Raw genomic sequence first — 23098 nt, forward strand, 5'->3', positions numbered from 1 at the left:
AGTAGTGTACAGACGTCCCCTTGCAAAATAACCCGGAAGTACTTTTGTTAATGGAAAGAAGAAGGGAAAAAAAAAAGCACATCATGTAGTTAAAGGAAAAGAAGTTGATTTCACTTTCTCTATCTATCTCCTCTTTTTTTTTTTTTTCCTCTGTGATGGAAATACCACACTCCGTTTTTTTCTTCCATTGCATCTGATTGTTGTATTTATCTAACTAGAGTCATTTTCCGCTAGCACTACTACTGTTGCTAAGCAACCACTCTGTGACAATTCATTTCATTGTGAAAATGCCATTTGGGCATATACGAAATGTTTGCTACATGAAACACGCATGCGTACATTATGGTGATAGCTTTTTGACCTTTACACTCTTAGCCTACTTGGACTTAAATTTGATTAGCATTTCATTAACAGTGGAAACAAACGAAGAAGGAAAGACAGAGACTGAAAAAAAGAAGAGGAAATTACAAATAAATTTGCGTTGAGTTCTTTCCATTGTTTGGAGGAGAACGGGGAGCAAGTTGAGGGGAGGGTTCAAAAGCGATCGCTATTAAAAGATCCACCCCCAACCAGACTCGTTCCTTTCCGAACACGTGGACGTAAGTTGTCACAGTGTTCATCAACGAAAGGGTCGGTCGGTCGGTCGGCAGTGGGAGCTTTTTCGTGCCCACGCCTCTTGATGCGGAGTAAGTAGTGTTTTAGAACTTTGCGGTTTCGCAGTAGTAAAGAGCTGTAAGCTCGTAGCGAACGACCGTGCTGCGTTCCTAGATCCCAGTGACGTCGTTCGTTGCCGTTGTATTCACCTCTCTGCCTTTTGCTGCGGATGTGCTGGTCTGCCCAAGGACTTAGCGGAACCGGTCTGCTGAACGCGTAGGAGTTTTTTTTTTTCCCCTTTTTTTTTTTTTTTTTTTTTTTTTTTTTGCGTTCAGTTTCGGTCGCCGGCGCATCGGTGGTGTCGCTCCGATTTCACGTTCAGCAAGCGAAGCAATCGAGGTATCCATCCCTCGAAGTATTCTTACGTCAAAGAGACCGATGGGGGTGATTTCTTAAGTGTGCAGTCTTTACGATTTGCCAAATTCGAGTGTTGTTTACTTTGGAGTTGACAATATTGTGTGCGAGTGATACGAAGATTCCTTCTCTTTTTTTTTTTCCTCCTCTTCCTCTCTCTCTCCCCTCATCCCATTGACTTCCTAAAGACAAGGGGAGACAGTCGTAGACTGGTTTTAATTAATAACTGCCAAAATGAGGACTAAAACTCAACTTTACTGGATGATCTGGGTGAGTGCCCATTTAGGAATAGTTACAAAACAGGTAAGTGTTTAACTTATGTGCTGTTTCATGTCACTTTGATTAATTACAGTTCCGCATTTTTATACTTTCTCTGCATGTGCATTTGCGGTTTTCTCAAGTTATGTACGAAACTTGGAGAAAAAGAGGCTGAAAAGATGCCGATCATAGTTTCATGGTGGCAGAGAAACTAACTTCTACAGGTTATTCATATTATTATTGCAGTACTCTAATATCTTTTTATCTTGGACAGAAGATCGTACACAATTCGGAAAGAAAAATATCAATTTTTTTTTTCTAAATTTGGATTTTTCTAAATTTTTCTATATGTTATGCTCATATTTGGTATGTCAATGTCAAAGAAAGAATCACACTGAAAGAATCACCTTCAAATATCATTTTCAGATACAAATACTGATCAAGACGAATCCAAATTATCGTTCTACCTCTTGAAGCGGTTTCATTTGATAATAATGCACTTAACTTAGAATATTTCCTATTAACGCTGCATTAAGAATTTCAGGGGAAAAAAAAGAAATAAATACTGATCTTCGGTAAGAAATATTGAAATCAATGAGAATACTTTTGTTTTACTATCAGTTTTACAAAGTAAAAAAAAAACAAACTTGATCAATTGAAATTAGTTTAATGGTATTGTTTTCATCTCTTTTACAATAAAGTCAATAATCGGATGTTATATTTATTCCAAGCCTTGAAATCTCAGAAGGAAAAAAAAACAAGAATTTAAAAAGTTATGCTATAACGAAATGATTTTAAAGCAAAAAGTGTTTTTTTTTTTTTTTTTTTTGACAAAAGCGGATTATTTAGATATGAGTTCTTTGCCATCAATATATTAATTCAGAATGCAAAAAAGGATGATACCAGAGATATTCTTTGTGATGTTGCAAAAGTAAATTTTACTTTAGGTTAATAGCACTGACATAATAGTTTTACTTCCGGTTTTTTGCGATGTACTAATAAAATCAAGCACAAATTTAATGTACGAGGAGAAAAAAAAAGAGAATTTCAGTACAAGTGACCCATTGGATGTACAATAAAATAGATGACCGGTGACAACGTTTTAAAATATATACTAAAGGTCATAAAAAACTTGTCTTCTTTCATAATGAACTTTGAAAGATGCAGGGCACACTAACGCTAACAGCAGGTCTGCAAGGGTCAGTCAAAGAGTTATGATGCTATAAATCTAACGCAGTAAATAAAAGACTGTAAACTGTGTCAATGTACGGAGGTTGTAGTTGTTCGGACGGATGAAGACATACATACATATTGTGCCTCGAGTTACAATACGCCTTAGATGAATCAAGATTAAAATAAATGGAGACATGTATACCCGCTCTATAACAGCAGTGTGACTTAGGTTTCTAAGAATATGATGCTTATGTTTGTAGAAATAAAAATAAATGGAAAAAAACGTGGAAAAATGGATGATTGACTAAATTTAGGGCAACAGTTTAGTGCAAAGAATGTGATAATTTGCATGATTCTAGAAAAAAAAGTTAAGATCACAACTGTATTTCAAGTTCACGTAGATATTTGAAAATCAGGCTAAATTTAATTGACAGTCGGCTCAATTAATATAATGAAAATGTTGATAGCCTCTGTTACCTAAGAATGACAGGCATGCACAAGGAAACAGAGTAAATGATTGGTCTCAGAATTATCTTCAGAATAAAGCAATTTGTATTTATACTAAGAATGTGGTAAAGTTTTAGAAAACGTAAGTTATGATACATGTCATAGGTGATTTAGTCAGTTATGGTTTCTGTGTGATACCAATTCTAGTTATTTTGACATACTTGCTTTTAATGTTAATATTTCATTTAATTCTGAGAAACCTTAAGGAATTTTAAATGCCTAATAATTCAGTTGAAAAAAAAAAAACAGAATTTACACATATAAAGTGTGGAGTGCATTCTTCCGAACATAATGAAGACTTTTTTTTTTTTTTCAAAGCACAGTCTCAAAGACGGGAAAAAGTATTCTGAACATGAGTTAAGACGATGAATTTTCTGTTTGTAGTGTTAGCATTTAAGGAGATAAGACATGCCTGTAGACTGAACATATCTGATTATTCAAAAATATTTTATTGAACTATGCCTACATTAGCAATGGCTGACGGTTAATATTAATTCATAATAACATATAGATTCTTGCCTGGAATTGGATGAAGAATGTTGTTTAGTTGTGTTTCTATCTGTGTGTATTAATTTTTGAAGTACCGGGCGAATGTGCATCAAAAGGCAATCTTAAGAGCATAATTTGTCGTAACGTTAATTACAGAGTACGTGATGATGGACATTTGCACAAGAGGAAATCTTGCCGATGAGGAGATTTGTTTTTTGAGAGGAGATTATCTTTAGCTATTGAAGCAAGGTATGAAGCTTAGAATTTTTAGTGTTGGTTATCTGATGGTTAGACGTGATAGTGGGTAACAAAGTAGTCTGAGCATTCAACCAACAACAAATTCTGTTGGCTATTACAATAATGAACTGCAAAACCAGTTGGAAAAATGTATAGGAAAAAAAGTCTGTGCTGATCTAATCGCTATGCATGGAACTTTGAAAAAGGACAACTAAATACTTCAGGGATGGAAGGGTGGGGGATTGAAAGGGGAATTGCGTGACCGATACAATAAAGAATAGAAGATCGTTGAAGTCCACAAGTCAGTCATAAGATTGATCTCATCTTTCATTACCAATCCACCTGAAGCGTAACTTCATCCAGAATTTGAGGGGGGGGGAAGAGAACACGTGGATAAAAAATGTTGTCGTGAATAAATTCCATTTTTACCTGACCCTATTTAATCTTTATGTACTCGCATGTAAGCAAGTGTTTGAACATCAAAGTAAACACAGTTATTAGACTCTCGACTGCCTGTTAGGATTTGTAGCATTAAACCAGTTGCACTGGTTTCTAGGAACACAGTAGATGGAGATACCATCTGACTGATGCCATCGTGCCGCTTGAGGGCGCTGCAACCGAATGAGAAGAATATCGCCCTTTGAAAGGTGAAAAGAAAGCATTTATGGGAGAAATGTGGAGGGGGGGGGGAAGGAATTAATATTAACACCATGACTACGTTATAGCCCAATAACAATCCATAGCAACAAAGACACAAACGTTAGGCTTTACCAGAGTTTATTCTCAGATGGACCTACGTGTTTGGCGAAATGTATAAACAAATTTTTGCCTCCTAAGACTGACTAAATTGGCCTTCTTTAAAAAATACCTAAAATTTCTGTGTTAAAATATTTTTCGATATAATTATTCGATATAATCGGATAATATTCTGTTCTATTGAAGAAGTGGTTATTCATTATCCAATCAACAAATATGAACAAGGTCATGTGTCCATAACTGCTCTCCCAAAAATGTATAGTGTGTAATGGGTCGCTATAACTTACAATAATACTTTTCGGCTTTTAAATAATGCTGGGTTTAATATCCAATTTACTTGTATAATTTTACAATACTGACTGCTCTTGTGTATAAATATCCGACTTGAAAACACTGTGTCATAACATAATTGGCAAACCTATCAGTTAGTAGTTGATATTACTTGTAATGTATCATAATAGCTTAAAAACAAATACAGGGACAAAAAAAAAAAGCAAGCAAGCGAGTGATCATCAAGGTATATCCATTCACCAACTGTTCTTCACCTCCTCCTGAGTATAAAACTTCTCACAACTAGACGGAAGCCTTCAAAATTTCATTTCTCACATCTCCACAAGAATCACTATTCCCCCGCAAAGGTCAAACTGCGTTGAACGATGGGCCCGTTATCAGATAGGAGTGTGAGAAGGTGCGCGGGATGGCTTTACCTTCACCCAAACTTCGAACCCACCCACTTGCAACACGTCCTTCTGAATCACTGTTGGCGTGTTGACTGAGGGGAGGAGAGGAAAAGAAGAAGAAGAAGAGCTGGGGGGGGGAAGAAAGTGTGCTGGCGACTGAGTAGTCTAACTATACCTTGGGAGGATGGTCTCGAGAGAAGGGGGGGTGAAGGGCTCACGAACGTGGGAAGGGCACGCCCAGCTTCGTCACGGCGGCATCACTGGCTGTGCCACAACTAATTGATCGGCACGTCGTAAACGCAGTCTTGAAGGGCCGCTGCGGAGAGCCCAGGAGAAAATGTGCGCACGTTTTCTTTACTGGCGCGGCCTGCTTTCTCTCCCTAGTGAGAGCTCGTGGTCGTCGGGTGAGAGCGAGATCCATGCTGCGTTCCATACAATACACAGGATGCAGACACGGCGGGATGCCGACGGACTGTATTATAGTGATCTCGATGGCAGAGGGGGTTGACGGTGACCTCGCCTACGGCAGCAGCTCGGAGATGCCCTTCACCTAGCGCGAGGTCCACGAAGCCGATATTTTATGATGTAGGACCGCCGGATCAAAGAGACCAACCCCACAGAGGATAGTGATGAAACTTCATGGTGAAAGGGGGCAGAAGGGGACGTTTCGAGGGGCTGGCGTAATTTTCTGGAAGGTGAGACGCTGACCTTTGAAGATATTTCTCAGAGGTTGCTTTGTCTGCCGCCACTGGGAGACAAGACAGACCAATAATCTGTCGTTCTTCAGTTTTTCTCTCTATCCCTCCGTCTCACTCTTTATCCTCTTCAGTTTTCCTCTGTATTTTCTCTTGACTCTTATCTTTCCCCACCCCTCTTCACATGCACTTTTCCTACATGGGAATGGTATGTGTTGTATTGTCGACCGAAGTGTCTATTACCATTTGTTGCACGCTCACCTACTCAGCAAGTGTTCGATGAAATTGGCTACCTCGTCCTCTTCTTAAACTCTATATCTCGTCTTTAGATGCCCATTTCTATAATCAGATAGTTTAGTTTCAAGTAATGCATTGATTCTTATAAAATCTCCGATCGCTATAATAAAATATCTCAGAAGAAAATGTAAGATTTGGTAATGCAATGTTCAGTAATAAACGTAGCAGAAGTTCCACGAATCCAGAGAAATCAATGAAAAATTCCCCAAATAGATTATAAAATAAAAATTAATAGAACAGATATAAAAGATGGATTTAAATCGATGTATTATCCGTCTGTCATAAGATATTCGTTTGGACCAGTCTCAGTCATCATTATTAACCTTTTCTATCACTCATGACCTTTTCATGTTAACTATTCAGATAATCTTAAAACACAACCATATCACTCTTTCGCATCTTCAAGACCTCTTCATTTAGAAAATACATTACATACAATATACATACTTTTTCTGTAATACAGAAAACAACAAATACGTGATTTCCGGCATCTCGTGTAAGTTATTCGTTCACCCTTTACTTAAAACCTTACTTGATGTTTGAAGAAAAAGAAAAAAAAACTTCATAACAGAGGAATTCTGGGTGTATACTTGTACTGCCAGTGACGTGCAGTAGCAACTACTTCAAGTACTCCAATCTGTCTGGACTGAGTACAAGGCTTCTCGGGTAACACGTTCAACCTTAATTAGAGCCCTGAGACCTTCCTCAGTGAAGCAATGAGGGACACGTCTTATTTATTGTGTGACAGGGTGTTCTTGTAACATTAAGTGCCGTCTTAGATACTCAAGGTACTTGGGTGCTAGTAGTGTCTTAGATCTTCCATTAGGAATCCTTGAAACCTCCTACTTGGACATCATCTTAGCTTCTTCTGTAGCCTAAGATCTTTTTTTTTTATCTTACTTACTTACTTACTAAGATTGACGATATTTCATGCTATTATGATTTTCAATGATGACCGAACAGCCTTATAAATGGATTGTTAGGAGTGTAAACAGAGCACGATGTTACTTATGCCCGAAGCTATTCTCTGTAATCATGTAAAAGAAATAAACCAAAAAATTAGCTCTGAATAATTAGATCTTAATAGTACAGTCACTTTTTACTTTATTATGGGTCACCTCAGTATTGCACTGTATGTAAGATGCGTTTCTGATGAGGATTGTATTTGCTGTTTGTATTCAGCTGTTTGTATGTATATAACAGGGTTACTATAACTAAACGGATTTAAATTAAAATATTATTTTGGTTCTTTGTTGAAATTTGTCGGGTTATTTTTCAAGTTTAGTTCAAATCAGTTAAGCAATATCATCATCAGTAGTCCTAACAGGCACTTAAGTGCCCACGACCTTCCAACTATACTTGGACCTCGAGGAAATTACATACAGTTAGCCCTGTGCTTCCCGATATGTCCTATGTCTGTAGATGCGTGTGTGTTCACGGGGCCGGTTTGTCGGTATTGACGGGAATCGAACCCGGGTCTTTCCGAGCTCTAAGTATACGAAATTATAAATTACACATTAAGCGTATCTCTAAGTTGCAAGCGTATAAGTGAAAGCATACCATTTACTGTGGTAACGATAATAAGTGGCCCTAGACAAGTCGTTCAACAATCGCATTGGATTATAAGTAGGTGGCGTTATTCAATTATTAGGCCTAATAATAATACAACTCGCATTTTAACCTGTGTTTTATCGGATGTTGGTGAGAAGAGATTAGAAATAGAATCAGAGTTACACACTAAATGTCTCTTTTTTTTATATAAAATACTAGATAATTTTTAGAAAAGAACTTTCTTTAGATATTTCTAACAAAAACTTTGTTCAGTAAAAAACAAAAACATTCGAACGAAGAGTAAAGGCTCATAAAAACTAAATTCTCAGTTGATATGAAACAATTTTGTGCCATACTTCGATTAAAAAAAATAGACTTTTATTTTTCTTAAAAAATACTTCGTTATAATTGATAAAAACAAACCTTTTTTGGATTTGTACACAAAATTGTTTACTAAGTAGCGCTTCGTTGCGTTAACATCGACATCACAGACAGCAATAGCTGCTAGTATAACACTTAAATAAATTCCAAATGCAGTATAAATATATGCAATAAATAAATTAAAACTCACACTCAATATCTGCTACTGAAAACATTTCGAACAAAGCAATTATCATGGCAAATTCACTTGTGAAGCATCGCAGATGAAGAATAGTGACACGTTCCATCTGATGATGAAATACTTAGTTTTTATCTCTCTAAAAGTCAGTTTTTTCCATTAGAAAACATACAAACTGACCCATAAACACGCGTAGTTGACAAGACTCGAAGAAAATGTCCGATGTAAACGAAAGAATTTGGTTACTATATGCTCATAATAAATTCATTGCATCTTTATAAATTAGAATATATAAATTAGAAAAAGTGTGGAGTCTCTCTCTCTCTCTCTCTCTCTCTCTCTCTCTCTCTCTCGTGTAACTTGTTTGGAAGTGCTTCTAATCGTATTTATTTTGCAATTGCATTGTAAACAGCTAAACAAAATCAAAATACAGGCAGTTAAAGAAAAGTAAAAAAAAAAGAGTGAGAGAAAAAAGTAGAGGAAAGAGTATAAGAAGACGAAGAGAGATCAGTCGGATGATATTCAAACTGTCCAGACTTTGAGGCGCACCGTTTCCGTCCATAAGGATTGTTATAACGGAGAGAGCTTCCAAATCTGCAGTCCCAGTCTTCCGGTAGGCCACGTGCTGTGGGGCCCTTCTTTCCAGAACCAAAAAAAAAAAAAAAAAACATGCAGAAAAAAAAGGCGCAGCGTGTTCTAATTACTATCCAACGACCTCACAAGAAGGGGGGAGGCTCTGGACAGGGGCAAGAGGAAAAGCCATCCTCTCGATGGGTGCAACAAAAACTCGTCATACTTATACTGATTTCCCACATTACTGTGTTGGGTCGTGGAGGAAGGGACGCACACAAGGGAGGTTCCGGATCTCATAGTGGGTCATGAACTTCGACTTACTTTACCAGGGAGGCTTTCTTCTTTTTTTTTTTGTTTCCACACAGGAAACTGTTTAAACAGAGGAGTTTATGTAACAAAGTCATGGGTTCAATTTAAACGTCTGAAAATTAGTCGAATTGTTTCCTGTAATAATTTTTTTAATTAATTGATTACTACAATAATCATATTCTTCTATAGTTATTAACATCGATTAATGATGATAGATGATCCGTATTTTGTTTATTAAATGGAATTATAACCAAAGTAACTTAAACACCTGAATTTTTGGAATAAAAAGCTAAGGGTTTTCCATCCAAAGACCATGGTCATCATCGAATGAGAAAGGAAGAGTCTAGATAACCAATACAGACTTGATACGCACAGTTAGTTGAATGCAGTTAGCTTAAAATACTAGCCATGTGTTGCTTGCATCTTTGACTACCTCCGAAAACTGTGCATAACTGCTCATGCTATCGTGTAAGTATTCTACTTGCGTATGCATAAAGGTCTTTCGAGCAACTAGGATGTTAACTCTACATTCCTTGGCAGCCAACTTGTGGTATTAGCTAATCGAGTAAAGTGTGATGAATCAACGAACCTTCCATTCAAACCATTCATTTCGTGATGATGAATGTTTGCCAAACCGTTTTACTTGGCAAAAGTTCACGTCTATGATGTAAGCACATGGATTTTTTTCTGTCTTATACCACCGAATGAGTGGTTGGCTAGCAAATTAAACTGTCTCTCACAAGGCAGGTGGGGTTTTAGGTACAAAGGTTCGTTTTTCTCTTTTTATTAATTTGAGAAAGTATTTTTCCTTGACACGCTGAACTTTGACACAGACGTCAACATCACAAAGAGATTCTATGAAATTTTGCTTCAACAGTTTTTCACGGTATAAGAAAACTGCGTCACTGATGAATTACAAATATATTTTCTACACACTACACGACCAAAGGCTATGGGATAATTTTCTAAATAATAAGAATCAACCAATATTTATTCCACATTTAAATTTTTCTATAGAAAGTGGTTTCTCAATGATCCAGAAAGTTGACAGAGAAAAAAGAAACTGATTTTAACTTTCTACGAAAAACAGACAAACCAGCTTAAGGATACAATGATATTTCATAGCCTTAGGTACTTCGGTGGAGACAGAAAAAAAACTTCAAATGACATGATATGTAACGGAATAGTTTTGTGGGATACAGTTCTGATCCTAATTTTTTTTTTTTTTTTAAATTCTTTTTTGATAACTCCCGCATGAAAATATCGCAATTTTGGCTTAAATCCAGTGGATTCACCGTATAAAATGTAAATGAATAATTAAAAACTTTAAAAAATAACTATCAATAGAGGCAAACAAACAGCATAACGGGAATATCCCAGGAAATATTTTTCACTTGCCAAGAGTGATGATATCCATATTTCAATGGGAACAATAAGCTTTTGTTGCGTCTACCATATCGTAGACATTTAATGATGATATTGTGATGTCGATAGCATCCGCGCAGTTAGCTGAGCGGTTATGCGCTTAGCAACCATATACCTGGGAAAGCAGTGTCTTAGGTTCGATTCCTGTCGACGACGTGAAGATCTTAAGGACTTTTCTCAGCCCTAGCTAAGTTAGCTGGGCGTGGACAGCAGCGTTTTTCTTCCTAGTTTATCTGGGGTTTTTCATCCCGCAAGCAGGCACGCCGGCCCCACAGGCCGGCTGGAGGTTGTACTAACAAAGTCATATCTATATAACACGCTGACCCTGCAATGGAAGCGGAAAAAGCGCGCAGAAGAAGATGATGTCGATAGCTTTTTCTATCTGTAGCATAAGTCCCCAGCAATTTTTTATTTCGTTATTTGATATTGAACACAAGTTAATTAAGTTATCAAGAACGCCACGGACAAAATTATAACCCCACGCACACCTATAACTTTGGTTGATAAATTTCTAAACTTTGATATATTCCTTGTTTTTTTCTGTTTTTTTTTTTTCAAAGATTTACGACAATACGTAAGTAGCTTCAAAAACATAAATTTCAGAATTTTAAAGCTTTAAATTTTCGAATACTCACCAAAAACTCTCTTCTCATCAGCATTCTAAAATTTGGACGGCTTCACACGCCAAAAGTTGATCAACTCATCTTCTTACGCTTGAACTACTCTCATAGTTAATGATGGAAATTCAGAGAGACATTTTCATCTTTCCGGCTGTGGTTTGTTTAATATTATGGGACTGTGTGGCAGTAAATTCCTAGTTACCTTCTGAATTGAAAACCTCTTGTAGTGGTTCCTCTTTTCTTCAATAAATGAACCCGATTAAAATTATCCATCCTTTAATATCTGTACATTTTCTTAACCGAATACTTCTGGTATAACGATCATTTTTTCCTTTGTGCTTGTTTTTTTTTTCTTAGAGAACAATTCTAGATGCATATTAGGACAGCAATTGGAAGGTTCTACCTTGGCTAACAGTACGACAGAACCGTATCCGACATTGAAACAATTAAAGCCATGATTACCCTTCTAATGTCTCATGCTTTTATATTAACTTCGCATACTAGAGGTTTTCAAAAACTATTAGCACATCAGAGCCATGTGTATGTTAATGGTCAAAGAGAAAGAAGGAACGTTGTGTTTCTTGAATAGGAGGGTCTTAATCCTTTGAGAGAAAATGTATGAGGAAGATTTACGCTTCATTTATTAATTGTATCACTACAATTTTCATGTCTTTAGAATTCATAAAAATTGTTTACAAGGATTTTTATGGGAGTATTTCAACTGATGATGAGTATAGTTTTATCTCCCAAAAATTCGTATTTTTCTTCCATCAAAACAGCAAATCGGCCTGAAGAACACACGCAATTAATAAATACAATACACTTGCCTTGTAGTCTCAGTTTCTTCGGCGATAATCGAAGCATAACTTCTCCGCAAATGAATTTTTGTATTACTTTGCATTCACTGCATTTTATGAATCTAGGGAAAAAAAACCTACTAAATTACCTCCTTTAGTGTTTCCTTCTTCATCTGACAGATGTCGTTGCGATACTTACAGACACAGACTATTGCTGCATCAGGTTAAAAAGAAAAAAGAAAAAAAAATAGCAATAAACGTTCTCTGACGGCTGACTCCCGTCTGACCCCACACACCCAGCTCATTACCCTCTTGCACGCACCTCACGCCCACCTAGTTAGAGATGCTGCGGCAGCAAAGGAAGAATAGTTGACCTTGGATCGTCACACACATTGTCGGGTGTCACTAGCGCGGTCAATACCTTGGCAATGGCATTTGTAATTTTTTTCAAAAAAAAAAAAAAAAACACCCTGCAAAGAGGAAGAAGGGATTGGGATGGGGGTAAACAGTAATTCAAGAAGGACACCAATCAAACAGCCAGAAAACATTAGCATAAAACAACAAAGTAGAGACAGTAAATTAGACAAAAGATAAATCAAATACAAAATGGCCGACCAGGACTGAATTAAAGGAATGATTTGGAAAAATGAACAGAATAAATAAGTCACACCCAACCCTTATATATATATCACTTATGCTATCGACTGCGACTGATGAAGCCTTCAATAGAAAAGATGGGAAGACCCTTCACACAAAACCACTTATTAAAGCAAATATTTTACACGCCTAAAAGAAATGTTTGCTATTTCAATGAATCCATTAATGTTTATTGCTTTGGTCAGTAAATGCAATTATAACACATCAAAAGAAAATAATTAGACTTATTTGAAATCAATGCGTGTTAGGACTGTTGGCACTAATAACAACAAAAGTAAACTACACACGTCTTCCTTTACGATCAACGCTGCTTGTTGAAGGATTATATCCTACAAATTGTTGTATCCTTAAGTTCAATAATATTGTTTATTTTAAAGAAAATCACTTCAAATTAAAAAATTATGCTTCGTTAGGAGAACTTAGAGCTTTCGTATCTAGCTATATTGAAAAGACCTGGATTCGAATCCGGTCTAGGACGCGAAATTTCAGAAGAAAGTTCCCTCGAACTGCATTTACGGTGACCTTTGACCTTCACAGAAAATAGCGATCCTTTTATCCGTCTTGAAACGGAAAACTTTCGCTATTTGAAGAATTATATGACCTCCCACCCCGACGACGAGCCGGACGTGACTTCTGTAACTCGATATCGTAGTTGCAGTTCTGGACACATACGCGTCCACACATGTGGTTGTTATTTGCGCGGGTATTTTCTCACACTCGGTGAACTCTACGGCACCCACCTTCGTACAGTGATAGTCTTTACCATTGTATGGTCGCTCGTTTCCGGTAAAAGGATTTCCCCTCTCGGTTTAACTTACAAAGCAAGCCTGAATGTCTAGCGACAATGTTAATGGACCGTAACTTGAGAAATACTTCAAGTAAGAAACCTAATAAAGTAGACACTGGGAAAGAAAAGTTGAAAGAATGTGGGGTTATACTCAAGAAATATTTGACATTGAAAAGAACGGTTGCGATATTTTTGTTTTATTTTGAATACTTTTTTTAAGTGTTGTCTAAGGCGGTTCATTCATTAGCTTGCAACGAGGCAAGCACTTCGCTAAAGTCATTCACGGGAATGGAAAAACCAGCTAAAAGGGAATAGAAGCGCAATCCAAAGTCGCCTATTTCGCTGACAAGAACAGTCCACAACAGTAAAAGTTATATCAACGATAGTGTATGTTGTAATTTCTCTAAGTACAACATACTGCCTATTAAGTACTAGAAGCCGACAATCTTCCAATGGATGTGTAAAGGACGTGATAAACAAGCGAAACAACTTGACTAACAATTCTAGGCTCTTTAATTTGCAGGAATTGACAGAGAAGGGAATCTGAGGATTGTAGTATATCTCGTGGAAGTCACACCCATGCTTGTTCAATGTCACAAATACAAGCTTTGAAATCAAAGCGTATTACTTGTTATCCTTGTTAGAACACAGCTATAAAAGTAAGCAATGGCATCACTACTATCCTACTACTACAATGTCCTCTTCCTCCATTGAAAAGGGACGGTATCCGGAGAGTTCATCGAAAAGGCAATTAATCGAAAGGCAATTCGTCGAAAATGCAATTCATAGAAAAAACAATTCACCGAAAATTTTAACTTTTCTAAAATATTATGATAAAAGTGGTCCATTTAGAACAAAATTCATTATGAGATGAATTTTATTCATCCTATATAAACGTATACAGATAAGTAATAAACGTATTACAGACAAAGTACTTTGTCTGTAATACGTTTGAAAAGTGAAAATAAAGTTTTTGCTTTCCGTAAATATAATAAACTATCAAATATTCAAAGTAAAGCCGAAAGGTTTCCGTTTGGTATCATCAGTAATATATTGTAAGGAGGTATTATGGATCCATCCATCCATCCATCCATCCATATTTTTATAGACATATGTAGGAAAATTTGCCGCAGCTGATGAAAACATAACTTTCTCATATGTTCTGTAATAGATTTTTGAAACTTTAGATTTTTTAAATATTATGTATAAAATATAATTGCATCTATAACATTTTAGAAAATATTTTTATTATTTTTAATAAAATTTGTTTATTTTTTTTATAATTTAATATTTCATTATGCACCTATCCAGAGTTCACTTATGATGAATTTAACTTTATGACATGGGTTACTTTGGTCTGTTTAAGTAAAGATATGTACTTTTAATCATATAATTTCTTTGGTATTTTAAATTTTGCAAATTTTGAATCTTCACATAAATAGTAAAACTTCCAAATATTGCTTTTTTTTATTTATTCAGGATTGCATTCTTTTTTGATATTTTAAGACAAAAATAGTACCTATACCTATAGAAAACGTGTATCTATAGCGAAAGAAGTATGCAAACAAATATTGTAATCTAACTTGGATGTTCAACAGATGCCACTTCATTAGTGCATGTATTGAAGTTCTTATATGTACATGCTATCCCGCTATGCGACATGATGAATAGAGTGAACCAGTTCTACACATATAAAAAAGCGAATGAGAACATCTCAAGTGCTACCTCTGAATATTGTATAGCAACGCAAAAAGATCCCCACTCTTCTCTCACAGTGGCAGTTCTATTGTTGGGTTGTGGAATGTGAGTGCTCTACTGTCTATTCAATGAAGCGGGACGACTGCGGACCCAAAGGAATGCAAGCTACATTGACAGACTTACTCGGCCCACATTCTTTAGATTCATTCGAAATCTTTCTTTTTCCTATTCCCCGTTTCTTCTTCTTCAGCCACTATCGTTTCAGGGTTCAAAACACAGCCTCACGAACTTAACGAATACTTTAGTAGGGCGCGATTCCATCCTGTCGCTTGTTTGGGTGGGATTCGACAGTGCGGTCAGGTCAGAGAAGATCTTAATGGTTGACCTTGACACATCATCAAATGCTTGCGTATTGTAAGACAGTATATATAGGTGCTAGTTGCCTAAGATAATACAAAAGAAGAGACAAAACAAGAGGATGTACTTGCGCTGTATGCTGTAAACACATACACGACATTATACTTCAGTTTCCATTTCAAGCGCGGAGCCACTCGGGTGCAATATTTGAAGCCCGAATTATGCATAATCTCAACATGAATTCAATTTGTTTGTTTTCTAAAGCTAGTCATTATTTCCATTAAGAATTTGATGTTTTAGTATATTTGGAGAGAGATAAATCCTCCAAAAGAAAATGTTATTCCCTGCCTCTATACTCACACGTAAAAGGTGATATATATATACCTCTTACCTATTCTTGTAGTTTTCAGCCGGCGAGGCTGAAAAGGTTGCCGACCCTTGGTATAACCATTTAAAATTGCGATGTATAATTACAATTCATATTTAAAAACGCAACTTAAATTCAAATAATCTGAAATAGAAGACTTGGACAAATTTGTTCTATTCAATATTATAGTAGTCATTCATAATTAAAATAAAAATGTTAATAAATTAATCCTCATTAAAATAAATAATTCAATTAATATAATAATGAATTGATTAAATATAAATATAGAATTCAAATCAATGAATAGAAAGATTACATGTATTCTATAAAGTTACATCTATTTATGCAGTTAACAAATATTTTCTGGTAAATATATTGTCATGAGATAATCGACTATTCTCTCAATACACCTTTATACCTCGACTAGATGAAGTAACTACAGGGTCAATAACAAAATAATAATGATAACTACTAATCCAACTCTGATATTCTGTAACAAGAAATATGCACATTCTATACAATTTCAATTCCGTATTAGTCCTAGAGTTACTCTAAGCATTGGCATCAGTCGCTAAGATAGTGCGTCTGTTATTTATTTATTTATACAGTTGGTATTTTTCTTCACAAATATGAATGCTCAGAAGAAATTTTAATCTAATAAAAATATTCTGTTAAATAAAAAATATATTCTTTCATATAATAAACAGAAAATGTTTCGATATGTCTCTCTTATATTTTTAAAGAGCCTAATGATTTTTTTTTTAATTCACTTCAGATTTAATCTAGACTTTACCGCGTTTCTGACATATTGCAAAAATAAATGAAGTTGGTATTAAAACTGCAAAAGAAGAAATATTACTATTAAACTCTTTACAGACATGATTGGGGAGGGAGGGAGATGGGAATTCTAAGTACTTCAATCAGAAGGCAAAACTGTGGTAAACAAGGCAAGTTCGACTTAATAGGTATAATTACGACTTAAGTGAGTGAACTGAGGCATCTTAATGAGTATACTTACTCTGTAGGAAAGATGGTGGGTCAATTAAGGGGTAGTATTTTCACGGGTGAGGCAGTTTTATTAAATGGATCTTCCATGGTCGTGGGGGTGAAATGCAAACACAAGATTTAAATGATTCTTAAAAGTATAACAAAGATCTCTCTCTCTCTCTCTCTCTCAACTTCGCCCTCATTAGCTGAGTCAGACGAGATTCATTTTCCCGAAATGGAGGAGTAACCTTATGTGGCCTACTCCTGGCATTGTTCTTTTCCCACAGAGGTGGAGACAGTACACGCACAAACCACCCTCCATACCAGCGGCTAGTAGTGGGGTGCAGCATTAACCTGTCGTTCTTTGCGTAACAAGTTCTCGTTGCACTGTCCGCAGCAGGAAATCAAGCTGTCCTCCCAGCAAGAAAACACGCTTTAATGGAACGTATAAATTACAGCGCCACCTTGCTGATACGTGCTGAGCAATAAAGTAAGAGACTTTAGTTATATATTCCCTTAATGACTTACAGGCTGTCTGTATGAGGAAGGGGTTCCGACATTGTCCTAGTTGGGAAACTATCAATGGCTTAAGGGTGCTGTAGGGTATCAATGGGTGGTTTTATTGAATGAGTTTTACAATTGAGTTTTGAAAAAAAAAGGTTTCCTTTTTTATTAAAGGGAAGATGTGAAGGCATGAAATCTTCATGTTAATAATTTGAAACCAAGCCTACGGATTCATGGAATGATATTTCTTTGTGGAAAGTAATATTTTGCTTCCATCAGCATCATCAGTTCTACTCATATAAGTAAGAGATTTGCTGCGTCGAGCTCTCGTGGCTTTAAGAGCCTCAGTAAATAAAATTTAAACAACTTGATGACCAAAGCTAATAAAAATTAATTTGAACGCCATTTATAGACAGCATTCGTTGGTAAATGACTATATTTGGTTGTAAATAACCACATGCACACTGACCATAATAATGTTACATACAATCATACCTTTTCGTTGTTATTTTTGCAGCAACGAAGCTTTTTTTATCGTATTTTTATCGTATAGCTATGACTTAGTTACAGCTTAGACGCCATTACTATCTGAGTGACATCATGCCACTATCGTCACCAGCAAATTATATTTTATTCTGTTGCTTATGTCCATATGGCGACGACGAAACATACAGAAGTGATTTATTCAGTTGTCGGAAGCGAAAATCAACACGGTGTTCTTTATCATTCTGAACCCTCCCTTGAATACGCTCAGGATTAATAATATATTTAATAAATCACAATGTTTAATTTCGTTAATTAGTTCAATTTTATTATTTGCATTTGTTCATCCTGCGATACCGATGTATTTACCGCAATCGACTGATTTTTCTTTCTATACTAACAAGAATATAAACTTGCCTATTACAAGTATCGTTTTAAAATATTCTTTTTAATATTATTTGGAAAACGAACGTCTAGGATATCAGAAATAGGAATAGGTAGGAGATTAACTGTTATTAAATTAATAATAAAAATAAGTACCTATTATACGTATAAACTAAATGAATGCTGTTTATTAGATGTTATTATAAATGCAAAAATATCTTAGTAAAATAGCGAAAAATAAATAAAACCAAATCAATATAACATTAACAGAAATATGTACGTCCAACCAAAGTTCACTGCTCTATTTCAATGACTATGAAAAATCAGACGACGCCATACCGTTTCTATAGAAACAAAAAAAAAAAAAAAGAGAAATCCCATCAGCAACAATAACAAAAATCAACCATACAAAAAAAATAAAATCACGAAGTGTTTCTCATCGCTAGATTTCGAACTGCGCAGGCGTATGCAAATAGTCTGTTAGTGAAGGATGTTTTAATAGATGATTCATAACGAATGCGAAGCTTGGTTTCACAACAAAGGAAAAGCGAGTCACGCTCAAGGCGATCATCTTAGATAAACAGAAGGAAGCTATTTGCTGTTGGCCAAGAAAATGAGATCGTGCACTTTCTATATGTGAGATCGGCTATCTGGCTGAGAATCTAGCAACTTCACACAGCACCGAAACGGTACAGTTCCCTTACAATGTCCGCAAAAGATCTATTAAGAAGAAGAAGAAGTGCTCAGAACCTCCCCCTTTTTCTGGTTAGTTAAATATACCCACGCATCAATAGCGAGATGGTAGAGCTCAGAGGTTCTCAACCTTTGGCACAGGCGAAAATATTCTTCTTTCACTTGACAGTGGAAATTCACAGCCGATTTTCAAGAAGGTGTTTTGATAGCTAAACGTGCAAGGATGTTCGCTTTTGGCTGAATATTGAAATAGAGGATAGGCTTTTATCCAAGAAAATGAACTATCCTTAAAAGATAGGTGGAACACACACACATGTGGGATGTTTATTATGATTATTTGTTTTTAATGACAAATTTTTATAATGACAGAAGACATTCGAGTAATAAGGAATGCCATGGTTTCTTTCCTATAAAGTGTCACAGCCTATCGGATTACATTGAAACTATTAACTTTTTTATACCTCCCCCCCTCCTTCCTGTGTCTGCGAGGAATTAGATTCCGTATTGAGTAAACATTCTTTTCAAACTATAGTACAGGTAAGAGTTTTTCAAATTTGATATCCATGGCTGTTTTTCACATATCCTTAATCGATCTTGGTTATCTATAAGAACAAAGAGGGATTTCATTGAGTAAACATTCTTTTCAAAGAATGTTTACTCAATGAAATTATATATATATATATATATATATATATATATATATATTGTTATAGATTCTTTCTCTCCTCAGTTCTTTACTCTACCTCTTCATTTGTCTCTCACTCGCCGACATTAATTTCCAGACTTAAGGCCCAAATCTCTCACATCTTTCGCCTATTTTCAGAACCTTTATCCTCTATTACCCAATGCCTACACCTCATTACTAATATTGCGTATGATTTATGATCCTCTTACATAAGTGAGATGCCCTTAGCAACCCTGATGGGGAGGGAAGATGAACTTAGTAACACCTCCTACTTCACTCTACATGAAACTGGTTAAACAACTCGACCGCCGGTAATTCCCAGGACCTGAGAAAGGAGTTTCCGGACGTGGGGGTCAGCCCACCCTTGCCGTGATTCTATGTTCGCCGTAAATCATTTCTCCCTTCCCCCCCGCCACCACCCACAAGGTTGCTACATTGATCGGAGCTTACCGCCGAGGAAAAAAGAGTATCCAGAGATGAAAGACAGGTAGACACACCTTTATTTAATGTCCTTTTATAGGATCCCTTAACAAGAACGATAACAGAGCACAGATTACAAGATAAATCGAGTCAGAGAGAGAGAGCGAGAGAGAGAGAGAGAAGGGTACGGCGATAAGGGGTCAGTGAGCTTTCTGTGTTTAAAGAAGAGGAAATTCACCCTACTCACTTCCTCAACACATTGACTGATATAGAATCAAAGCGGGTTCATTGATTATTGTTATTATTTCAGGGAAGTTCAAAGTGCCTACCCTCTTATAGTTTCCAAGACGGCTAGAAATTTCATCGATATGAAAAGTCGACTGACTCCTCTTGAAGAATATACATTGAAAACCCGTTCAGCACATAATGCTAATATTTAGCAGTACATTTCATGCAAAACCGAAAAGAAAATTAATTACTTGACTCTTTAAATAACCTCTGCTTTATCCACTAAGAATTGTTTTTGAAGAATTCCGATACAAATCGCAAATATCATTTGACAAGAGTCAATATGGCATCCATCTGTAAGTACAAACGAGGCAACATCTTTAAGAGATAGTCATCGAAGTGTCGTCATTGCAGAGCAAACACAGTTGGTCTGTTCTTCCTCTCCACAGAAACATTCCGACCTCTAGAAGAAAAAAAAAAAAAAGGGGGGGAGGGGTGAGCTACTATCCGAAATGCACAGGAGGGTACGGGAAGGGATGGGGCTTGGCTTTGAGAATTCCTCAAACTACTATCTGTGTGGTATCTCATTAGCCAAACGCACATTGGTCTACTTCCGTCGTGTGTTCGGGTGCCAGATGACAGCACCAGGCCTTCGATACGGTGATGCTATCGCGTAAGCGAAAAGAACCAAATGGTCGCTAGGGCCGTGCTATCAGCGGAAACCAATAGGTTGCCAGGCTCGATTCGATACCGTCAGCTTCCTGTTTTCAACGAACTACAAGACGTCTAGTGTGCTAGGAGTTGGTGAAGAAATGCGCTCTGATTACAAAACCCTCGTAGTAAGGGAAAGATCGAGATTTTTACATAACATCCGGGACACTTTTTTTTCACCCACGTGGTTGTAAGGGTGATATAATTATAAGATAGATGCAGTTCATATTACTCAGAAACCGGAATATGAGCATTTTGCAATGGAAACGAAATATTTCGCATCGAAGTTAGCAGAATTTATTAACGAATCACGGCCAAACAGAAATATTCCTTATCATCACAACCAGACGGAAAAATATTAAACATAGATGATTACACCATGGCAAATATATTACTGATTGTCACATACACAAAATATATTTAAACTCTATAGAGATGAAATATGCCAGGAGGTAAATTTCATAACGTTTCGTAAATTATTGCATCTCGTGGGTATAATTTAATTCACAGACTTTATTTCTGATAATCTGTTTGTTTATAATTGGTTTGGAGAAGGAACAATTTAATATTTTTCAAATTAAAAATAAGCATCCAATCAGAGATTTTTAATTGATTCTTTTGCTTTCTACATTTGAAATGATAATTTGAGTTAGTTAGTTAAAGGTATTTATGAGCATTGCATCTGCTAACTGATGAGATACTAGCAAAGGATTGAAACAACCATGGTGTTGGTTAAACTCTCTCTTAAAAATATACTTTTCACCGCACACAGACTTGAGTTTTCTTAAGTTCATCCGTGGATAGCTCGAATTAGACAGAAGAAAGGAAGTAAAGTCTTAACCGTAAGAATTTAATAGAGTAAGCAAAAAAAATAAACCTGTGGCAACTCGTTTTCAAGACTTCTCACAATGTGGTGTGAATTCGCGACTGTTTCTAGAAATAAACTCCGATGATTATATAAGAAAAAAATACGAGGAGGTGGTTAGGCTCACTGCGAAGGAATAACCGAAACAACTATTTCTTCTTTAATCCCAATCTGTTAAGGTTGTCGCTCAGAGAGTGGTGAGGGTCTCTATGATATTTGCTCTTCGGATGTAAGAAAAAAATTCAAATCTTTCGTCTAGGAGGAGATAAAGAACTGTTAAAGGACTTTTCAACTGAAGGTAAGTTAAATTAACGGTCTCATATGAAGGTAGCAGGATTTTTCCTCCATAAAACATAATTCAGTGTCCTCATAGCTTTAGTTTCATCGACATGATCAGACAATCTTCTTTCATTTAACTGCACATGGGGGAAGGTCTTTTCCATAACTTCTTCCTTCTTTCCTTCCATCATTAGCCTTTATTACTATCATTGATTTATTTCTTATCCAAAAATTGAACCTTTATATCCTTATTTCTGATGTGTTCTCTTTGTAACTCCTTTTGCCCACTTTAATATGTATCACTACTCTTTACGATTATTCTCTTCTTCTCTTAAAGATCCGCATTTCTGCTCCAGAAACCAAAGATAGCATTCCCATAAAAACTACAAAAACATCCGATAAATTTATACTGATCATCATATCGAAATGCAACAAAATACTCCACTTCATAATATTTTTTTCCTTCATAAGAACAAGAGCAAGCTAACTTCCCAAACCTCAACACCAGTTTAAAAAAACAAAAAAAAAACATTGTTTTTAGTGCATTTAAGAATAAAGGATATAGGAATAGGACTGAAAGTAATGTATCAGCAAAGTATCTAGATCGAATTGCAAGGATAAAAGGAGCAACGTAGTCTTTACTACACTTCATATTCTCACATTTGAATTCCGCTACAACACAGTATGTTTAATACATCCTATAACAGAGTGAATCTAAAATCCCCTGATACAAATATTCTCATGAAAGAAATATAATTCTACCATTTAATTATGTTGACCATCTATTGTTTAATGTACATTATTGATTCTTACTCTAATATTGTGAGCGAAGAATTGCATACAATATAGACGCTATTAAGAGTATAATTACACAAAATTACCATGTCGCTTTTTTTAAAAAAAAATCTAGCCAGAATGGCATACCATTTTGTTTAAATCCCTTGTGATCAGTTCTAGTATTATTTGACTTCGGCATATAATCACAAGATTAGAAGTACTGGAACACGAATGTGGAATGCCGTTAATAACTTTGGATGACAATTATAATTTCAGATTTAT

General features: G+C 36.0%; 1 protein-coding gene across 3 annotated transcripts in view; it reads left to right on the forward strand.

The window, feature by feature from the left end:
• Positions 1–292: 292 nt before the first annotated feature.
• LOC150101655 (SPARC-related modular calcium-binding protein 1-like) overlaps positions 293–23098 on the forward strand; it is a 72217-nt gene continuing 49411 nt past the window's right edge. For 2 of the 3 annotated variants that reach the window (XM_090400923.1, XM_090400924.1), the window contains exon 1: positions 294–1311. In XM_090400923.1, the coding sequence (XP_090257049.1) occupies positions 1243–1311 (69 nt within the window). In that variant the 5' untranslated portion in view covers positions 294–1242. Of the gene's footprint in view, positions 1312–23098 lie in introns of all 3 variants that reach the window. The other variant, XM_090400922.1, reaches the window with a different exon arrangement.

Source organism: Typopeltis vanoorti, chromosome 11 (assembly GCF_054136105.1).
Source record: "Typopeltis vanoorti isolate ZY-2024b chromosome 11, IOZ_Tvanoo_1.0, whole genome shotgun sequence".
Lineage (NCBI taxonomy): Eukaryota > Metazoa > Arthropoda > Arachnida > Uropygi > Thelyphonidae > Typopeltis > Typopeltis vanoorti.